The sequence below is a fragment of the Pinus tabuliformis genome, chromosome 2_1 (genome assembly GCF_031772625.1).
Source record: "Pinus tabuliformis cultivar Carrire ecotype Pingquan chromosome 2_1, CPIR1, whole genome shotgun sequence".
Classification (NCBI taxonomy): Eukaryota; Viridiplantae; Streptophyta; class Pinopsida; order Pinales; family Pinaceae; genus Pinus; species Pinus tabuliformis.
In genome coordinates this window covers 400,326,827-400,336,451 of record NC_142299.1, presented here as the reverse complement: position 1 = coordinate 400,336,451, position 9,625 = coordinate 400,326,827, and the positions used below count along the sequence as shown (strand labels likewise).

Below are 9,625 nucleotides of genomic sequence, written 5' to 3'. Positions count from 1 at the left end.
TCATCTGCTATGGTTCTTTTTCAATCTTCATTTTGTTGTCGTTATGGTTGTACCAGCTTTAACCTTCGGTTCTCCTCCCAGTTGGGGTGGAGGATTCTTGGAGTGATGAAGTGTTGGGAGAAAAGCTGGAGGGAACCCTCGCTTGGCTCTCCGAATGTGATAATGGTAGTCTCATCCACTCCAGGTATTTGTACTTGCCTAACGATTCACTGCTTTGTTTATCTCGGTTGGGGTTTCGGCTCTATAAGGAGTCTGAAGTTATGAAATGTTTTTTGTGACTGTATTTATCAGTAGTTTTGTTTTAAACATTGTCGGCCATTGGAAGGCGATATACATTTGGTATAATGATAAAGGTTTTACGCGGCCCTCTGTTGTTTTATCAGTTTTTTCGAGCAACTATATTTATTTTTGGTTAACGTCGTCTTGTAGGCAGGGCGATATGGTGATTGTATATAATGCCAAGGGTTGGGTGAATTCAAACCCTGGCCTGACTCGGTTAACTTCCTTTCTCGAAGTTAGTTTTGGACATTCTTGATGCTGTTATGAATAAATTTCAGTTCTTCATATGCTTTTACTTGTTTACCCTTGTTTATGTTCTGGAAAAGGTAATGCTTCCAACAGTCTCTCTGCGTGGGTTTTATCATGTTTAAAGTTTATTTTGCTGGTCGAACTAATGTTATAATTTTCTACTTAGCCTGCGTATTCAAAGTAGCATTAGAGTTGTTGTATGCCCTGTTTCCAGAGGTTAGGGTTTTGAATTACAGAGGATGAATCCTCGCGGGTTTACTGTCGCAATTATTTTATATTCTTGTTTAAATTATTTCTTCTACTACAGCTCTCTTAGTCACTTACTTAGTTTATATTGATAGGCCAGTGTTCCTAATACTTTCTTTTCTGGAATTTAATATGAACATTTTCCTTTATTATCTATTTGAATTCAGTTGTTCATTCTGTCCCTGGTGTTCAGGGTTTGGTTGATACCTGAGTACTCCTTGGTATTCAGGGTTTGGTTGATACCTGAGTACTCAGGGTTTGCCTTTTTAATTAAATATTTGGCATTCTGGTAAGTGCATAAATATTTAAACTATGTTAAATATTTTATTTTATTGCCATGATAATTTCTTTAACAAATCTCTGTCAGTTTCTAGTTATGGTTTACTGAATTTGGCTATGCCCTTTTACTGAGTACTGAGTATTCAATCGCTTGTCTAGATGCATGGAATATCTATTTATGGACTATTTATGCAAATACCTCTAATTAACTAGTCCATTTCTGTTTTCTGATAGTAATTATCATGCATAGATTTATATCAAAGTACATAATAAATGTATAACTATTAAACACGAGGAATTTTCACTTATCTAGACCCTGTCTACTAGATGTTTCTAGTTTCAGTCTACAACCCGACCTTGATTCTCGTTTATTTGCCTCCCAAACTTCAGAATACTATGCTTGCTAGTCTCCCCTCGAGTTGTTCTTGAATACAAGAACTTTCTTTCTTTTATATGAGAACTCATAGTCTCCCCACTATCTGGTCCAAACCAAACGTAGCCTCATAAAATTGCCTGACATTTCAACACATATTTACCTTTTTGCTCATAATTCTCCTTGATCTCAGATACCCCTATCCTCTTGATCTTTCTTGAATAAATCCTCAAGAAATTAGTTAGGGATAAGTAAATTTCAAACCTAACTATTTTAGCATGTAAAATAATATTTACAGATAACTGCTATTTACTTTTTCATAAATTAATTCAAGAAAGAGTTCTTTTATAACTTTAAAATAATAAACAGTTTTGTTTGTCTGCAGTAATTTAAATATTTACATTGTATGGGGATATCACATCTCCCCCCCCCCCCCTAAGATGTAACATCGTCCCGATGTTTTCCTTCTGAGAATAAATCCGGAAAGGTCTCCTTCATAACCTGCTCATCTTCCCAGGTAGCCTCCTCCAGCCCATAGTGTTGCCATTGCACTTTAACCTGGGTGATAACTTGTTTTCGTAGTGTTATTTCTCTCCGATCGAGTATAACCCAGGGTTCGACCTATACATAGAAACAAATAATTTAAATCATCAACCAACTTGTTTAATAAGTCTGAATTCAGAGAAAAAAAATACTTACTATATATTTTACCTGAATGTATTGCCAATTGATTATGTGGTTGGCATCATAAATGTATTTCTTAAGTATAGAAACGTGAAAAACATTGTGCACACGAATATGGCTGGGTAAGGCAAGATGGTAAGCCACTGGTCTGATTCGAGCTAATATTTGGAAAGGGCCACAGAATTAGCGTGCTAGTTTAGCACATCCGGTCCATTGCAAGGTGATTTTCTTGGCTCCTACCCAAATGTAAACATTATCCCCCACTTGGAACTCTTGGAAACTTCTTTTCCTATCAGCAAATCTCTTTTTCTGGTCCTGAGCGACTTTCAAATTGGCTTGTACCTTTTTAACCATATCTTCCATTTCCTCTAACATATCTGGCCCTAGCATCAATTTGTCCTCTGGAATACTCCAACTCAAGGGTGTCTTGCACTTACGCCCATATAGCACTTCAAAGGGACTCATCTGTAAAGAAAAAAAAAAAAAATACTTACTATATATTTTACATGAATGTATTGACAATTGATTATGTGGTTAGCAACATAAATGTATTTCTTTAGTAGAGAAACGTGAAAACATTGTGCACACGAATATGGCTAGGTAAGGCAAGCTGATAAGCCATTGGTCCAATTTGAGCTAAAAATTGGAAAGGGCCACAGAATCTGGGTGCTAGTTTAGCACATCTGGTCCATTGCAAGATGCTTTTCTTGGCTTCTACCTGAATGTAAACATGATCCCCACTTGGAATTCCTCGGAAACTTCTTTTCCTATCAGCAAAGCTCTTTTGCCGGTCCTGGGCGACTTTCAAACTGGCTGGTACCTTTTTAGCCATTTCTTCCATTTCCTCTAGTATATTTGGCCCTAACATCAATTTGTCCTTTGGACCACTCCAACTCAAGGTTGTCCTGCACTTACACCCGTATAGCACTTCAAAGGGACTCATCTGTAAGGATGTATGATATCCATTGTTATACGCAAATTCTACTAAGTGCAGGTAGTGCTCCAATTTCGATGGTTGTTGCATTACATAGGTCCGAAACATGTCTTCGACTACTTGGTTTACTCGTTCCGCTTGCCCATCCATTTGAGGATGATAAGTAGTGCTAAAGTGTAGTTGTATGCCCAATCCTTCAAATAGAGCTTTCTAAAACGCTGATGTAAATTTCACATCATGGTCGAAAATGATCATTTTGGGTACTCCATACAACTGAAAAATATTTTGCATAAAAATGTTAGCAATTTGTACTGCTCTACAAGTTGACTGTACCAGTATGAAATGAGAATATTTGCTCAATTTTTCCACTACCACCATTATTGAGTCATTTTTCCTTTTAGACTTGGGCAGTCCGGTAATGAAATCGATGGATATGGTTTCCCATTTCCATTCAGGAATAGGCATTGGGTGGAGAAATCCCGCTAGCTAGTGGTGCTCTGCCTTTACTTGTTGGCATTCCAGACAGTAGGCTAAATACTTTGTTACCTCCTTCTTCATACCAGGCCAGAAAAACTCCTTCCTAAGGGCAGTAATCATTTTCTGGTATCCGGGGTGCCTTTCTTACGGAATTTTATGATATTCATCTAAAATTATATTTTTAAGATTTTTCTTATTAGGTACATAAATCCTATCCCTATAAATCATCAAATCATCAGAATTTACCTCATAACCCAATTGTTGTTCATGGTTGTTCTGTTGGAAATAATACTGAGAGGGGGGGGGTGAATCAGTATTATCAGATCAATAAAACTTTTCAATTTCATACTCAGAAACATATACGCTACTTCAATTAAGTGAACCCGCGTGTACACGCTACTGTGTCTAATGAAACTCGCGTATATCCAGAGATCTTATAATTCAGTTAGCTTAATCTTCAGTAAATGCATCAGATCATTATTAAGCATATTAACAGTAAACAGGTGCAGAAAAACAGAACAGAACATCACACAAGAGCCACACACATGAACACCATGATATAAGGTGGAAACCCAATGTGGGTGAAAACCACCTGCTGCAAGTCATCTCAATCTTCTTCTTAATAAGAAAATCCTTTTACAATATTTGTACTGGTGCAGTCTTATACCAGTACGGGAGCTACAACCCCCTTTGCTCTTGTACTAGCCGATCCATTTACTAGTACGCAGGCTGCTACCTGCTACAATGCTCCAAAGATCTCCTTTAGCTTTTGTACTAGCTTAGATACTAGTACGTAGGTGCTTGCCTACAATCTTCTCACCTCCAGGTACCACGTTTCATCAATTTTCAGACTGGATACACTGAAGCACAACACATAATCTGTAAGGCCACTTTTCATCCAATTTTCATACTGGACCCATAACTATCATTGAAGCTCAAAACAATCATCAAACTCTGAATCACTGAAACCCTGTTAACAACAGTCACCAGAACACAGAGCAGACACAGAACTCTGTAATAACCATCAGATCCATCTGCAACTTCAAATATCAAGCTTTACAATGTATACGCTACTTCGATGAATCAAACACGCGTGTATACGCGCTTTTATCAAAGCCAACCCGCGTACAGATCTAAAAATAATTTCTCATAACTTGCAGCTGTACCAGACATCAGTCATACTCATAACACTTATAGAACAATACATGCGTCAGTATGTAGATCTAGAATAAGCATCATAAAGATAGTTCATTTCAAACCATTTGATCCCGATCTCTCCTTAGATCTAGTTCTCCATCAACAGGTGAGATCTCTCCTTAGCTCAGATCAAGCAATGCATCATCAACCCATAACCCTGCATACTGGATCTAATGCTTCATCAGATATTCAAGATATTTCAGATGCACTTGCCTAATGATTTCCTTCTCCTTATATAGCCTTAGGCCTTGTTCAATACCAAGAGCCAAAACCATAGTAACACAATACCATCAACTTCAAAACTAGGGATCGACACGCCCGTCGAGACACAATGGTCCGAAACCATAGACACAACTTCCAAGGACTAACCGCCATGGACCAAAGGTACTTTTCCACATACACGCACTTTTTCTGAATCCAACTAGCGTGTACACGCGACTTGGGCTTAACGAACCTGCGTGTATGAACTTTCTCTTCTTCTTATAGTTTGATCATCAATTCCTTGCTGCTGACCTTCTGTACTATGATTTGTCATCAGTGAGGTTTGCCATCAAGGACAACACTTATCTCATAATGCCAACAATCTCCCCCTTTGGACTTGATGGCAAAGCTAACTTGTCACACTTAGAACTATCATCTGATTCCTTTGAGCTGTCCTCCATCAGTCACATCTGATATCTCTTCTGAAGATTCATCATCTGATTCCTTTGAGCTGTCCTCCATCAGTCACATCTGATATCTCTTCTGAAGATTCACCCAGTTATACATAAGTGAGATATTCTTCTATGAGAGGGTTGCCATCAAGTACAACACATGCATCATAATGCCAACAATCTCCCTCTTTGGACTTGATGGCAACAACACCAAATCACTCTCCCCCTTTGACATCAAGGGCAAAGGGTGGACCAAGATATTCTCTTCCTTTGCTGAATCATTCCACTGTCAATACTCCCCCTGAGTACCTGCTGAAATCTCTGAATGATCTCCCCCTTTGTATATGCCAAGATGTACCCATCTGTCCATGCTCCCTCTGAGTGCATGCTGAATCTCTATACCGCTGAAGTGTGCTGTTCATGCTCTTCCTGACTGTGGGCAAGATCTGCAAAAGATGTTCTTTAAGAAGAACATGACTCTATACATCATAAAAGACCTTCCTATCATCAAAGACTCATACTTACATCCATCTCTCAACTAAGTGAGGATATACAAAAATTGACTCATCCACCCAACCAAGTGGGGATACATCAAAAGTTTACATATGACAACCAATCATATTGCATCAATCATCCCAGGCATAGTGGGGAAACCAAAATAGGCCGTTACATGACCTTGACACCATGAAAGAGATACCACAAAAGAGATATATGACATAGAGACGAAATAACTAGACCAAGACTTATGAAAGTCACCAGCAGCATCTGATAATCACCATTCAGATCAGCAACCAAGAGATCCTTCTGTTCTCCTTTCGCCTTTGTTCCTTCTGAAATCAACACCAAATGTGAACTAGAACCAAAAGCTTTAAGATAATGCCAACAATGCATCATTGGAAGATTATCTGCTCCCCCTGAACCTGTGCCAGATGATCTCTGTCAGACCTATATCAGACTTTCTGCAACCATCATCTGTCCCTGCTGATTTCCTTCAAATCTCCATATACGCGTCTATATACACATAAACAAGCGTATATACGCAGATATACCTAACGCAACACGCGTACACCATATACGCGACTATCCCCTTGTAAAACGGCGTATGCACGCGGATATCCTTTAAACAACACGCGTACACAAATTTCCATATCAGCAACCTATAAATGTCCTGTAGAGAATAGGTCATCAACCTATAACAAGGTATGTCTGCATCAATTCAATTCAGAGTCATTCACATTGTATCATGTGTGAAACCACCATAGCCATTTCATCAAGCTCTACATGATCCAAGTATCATTACTTGGGAACATCTGCATCAATTAACATATGTAAGTATAAACCTATCATCATATAGATAAGAACTCATCACCATGTCTCCAATAAAGCAACTTTGAGTAGTTATCCATGTATCAGCATTATGTATCTTGAGCTCAAGCTCATTTGACAAAACTTCTTGATATCATCAACAGCAACAATCCTTATCCACATGAGTGCCTGCATCATAATTGTATGATCTTTATGCATATGACAACAGCAGTATATAAGTGACTCATCATCAAGTGAGGAAGATGTGTATTCAAGCTTTGTACTTCTCCTTGTTCTTATGAAGATCACCATGTAAGCACCATACATGCATCATCAAAGAATCAACCATAAATCTGATCTGAACATCTTCTATGTATCTTCAAGAATCATATGAGAGTTTATCATAGACAACTCACAACCACATCATAGCAAGATATATCATTTAGCCATATAAGAATCATCACCAAGGATTATTAACCATAATGCCAACAATGATTTACTAAAGGCATATGCTCCCCTTCAACCAGTGCCATTTGTTAGATCTGATCATGCATATATCAACAGTAAGCATCAAAACATCTTCATCCTCAAGTTAGGATCAAAACACTTCTAGACCTCATACAAGTAACAAAACATTTCCACACATCCTCAGCAGACTGTAGCTATTAACCAATAGAGCAAATAATGGACTGAATCATATCAGATCCCTTTTCTGAGCCTGTCCCCACTGCTTTTCCTCAGACTGACATATACGCGACTTTGCAGTGTCTAACTCGCGTATATACGCGACTTCCCTTTAAGGAACTTGCGTATGAGATTCAGGACACTGAAGGTTTACACTTTCAGCTCCCCCTGAGTCTGATATGTCTGTGCTGTGCTGTATCTCAGTGCATTGTGCTGACTGTACTTCCTTCTTCCTCCATATCTTCAAGTGTGATGAGGTTTTCTCCTTTTGGTGTGATGTCCATCCTTTGTTCCTGCATTCCTTTGCTATATGTCCAAGCTTGTTACATGCATAACATCTTACATGTTTCACATTCCTCCTGTAGCAATCAGCAGCTTTGTGACCAAACATATTGCAAGCAAAGCAATATCCATTAAAGTACCTTGAGTGTGATGATCTTTCTGCATGATGGTCTTGAACCCTTCTTCTTCTACATCTAGCTGCAACATGTCCAAGATTATGACATACATAAAATTCAACATTATTCATAGGAGGAGTAAAAGATTTTCTTTGAGGAGTCTCTTTCCTTGATTGTTGATGGGGTTGACCTTTCATCTCCTTGTTGATCATCTTAGATTTCTCTTTAGAGTTCCTTGCCTCACCTTGTGAACTAGATTCACCTTCAACAGATTCATGAAAACCAAGACCGGTCTTGATAGCAGGAGACCTTTGATTACTAAGAATATCATCCAAGACTTTAGAACTATCTTGAAATCGTAAAAGCTTATCCTTTTCTTCTAGTTTACCTTTCAAGATATTTACCTCAACCTGAAGCTGTTCTTCCTTTTCAAGAGATTGCTTTTTCAAATCTTCTCCATCTTTTCTTCCTTCTTCCATTTGTTGCCTTAGATTGAGTATCTCCTTTTCTTGCTTTTCATACAGATCCTGCTGAATTTGACGAACTCTGAAGGCACATTCCAACTGTGATTTTAAGCTGATGACTTCGTTGTCTTGTTTTTCAATTGCTTGGTGTAGATCTTCATTCTGCTTCTTGGATTCTTCAAGATCTTCCTTTATTGAGAGGATCGTAGCTTCAAGATTTTCATAGTAGCTGGATCTATCTTTGAGTTTCTTGATGATTGTGCTTCTTTCGTTGACTTCTTTTCTTAATGATGTCACTTCATGCTGCAATTTTTGACATTGGTCTTCCTTGTCCTTGAGTAGCTTTCTTACCTTGTTTCCTTCTTCTAGTTGGGCCTTTAGTTTGGTAACTTCTTCTTTGAAAGCACATTCCCTTTTGTTCAATAGATCTTGTTGATCTTTAACTTTGTCTGCCAGCCTTCTAAATACTGCCTCTATTTGATACTTTTCTTGCTCACCCATAAAAGCATGTTCAGTAGTTTCACTATCACTTCCATCACTTTCACAAGGAAATATATCAGGAACATCAGAGGATAACACATTCATACCTGATAATGATTCTGAATCTAAATCTGATTCTGAATCTGAAGAATTTCTTATACCTAATCCCCAATCGACTCTCCCACTGTCATAGATCTTCTGAGATGTCTTCTTCTTCTTATGAGCATTCTTCTTAAGCTTCTTTCCCATTGTTCCACGGATCTCCTTCAAGCGATCAAGCTTCTACCAAAGGACCTGCTCTGATACCAATTGTTGGAAATAATACTGAGAGGGGGGGGGGTGAATCAGTATTATCAGATCAATAAAACTTTTCAATTTCATACTCAGAAACATATACGCTACTTCAATTAAGTGAACCCGCGTGTACACGCTACTGTGTCTAATGAAACTCGCGTATATCCAGAGATCTTATAATTCAGTTAGCTTAATCTTCAGTAAATGCATCAGATCATTATTAAGCATATTAACAGTAAACAGGTGCAGAAAAACAGAACAGAACATCACACAAGAGCCACACACATGAACACCATGATATAAGGTGGAAACCCAATGTGGGTGAAAACCACCTGCTGCAAGTCATCTCAATCTTCTTCTTAATAAGAAAATCCTTTTACAATATTTGTACTGGTGCAGTCTTATACCAGTACGGGAGCTACAACCCCCTTTGCTCTTGTACTAGCCGATCCATTTACTAGTACGCAGGCTGCTACCTGCTACAATGCTCCAAAGATCTCCTTTAGCTTTTGTACTAGCTTAGATACTAGTACGTAGGTGCTTGCCTACAATCTTCTCACCTCCAGGTACCACGTTTCATCAATTTTCAAACTGGATACACTGAAGCACAACACATAATCTGTAAGGCC

General features: G+C 38.4%; 1 protein-coding gene across 1 annotated transcript; it reads right to left on the bottom strand.

The window, feature by feature from the left end:
- Positions 1-1,861: 1,861 nt before the first annotated feature.
- Positions 1,862-2,942, bottom strand: LOC149200549 (uncharacterized). Its single transcript, XM_089400974.1, has 3 exons — positions 2,829-2,942; positions 2,351-2,575; positions 1,862-2,047 (listed from the first exon to the last, which is right to left on the bottom strand). Exons 1-3 carry the CDS (start codon positions 2,940-2,942, stop codon positions 1,862-1,864), a joined length of 525 nt encoding a protein of 174 aa, XP_089257100.1.
- Between the last annotated feature and the right edge of the window lie 6,683 nt (positions 2,943-9,625).

Coding starts and splice junctions, on each gene's coding strand:
- LOC149200549 (XM_089400974.1), bottom strand. CDS start 2,942: ATGGCTAAAAAGGTACCAGCCAGTTTGAAAGTCGCCCAGGACCGGCAA. Junction 2,576..2,828: donor GGGATCATGTTTACATTCAG/GTAGAAGCCAAG, acceptor TTTTCTTTACAG/ATGAGTCCCTTTGAAGTGCT. Junction 2,048..2,350: donor GGGATAATGTTTACATTTGG/GTAGGAGCCAAG, acceptor TTCTATGTATAG/GTCGAACCCTGGGTTATACT.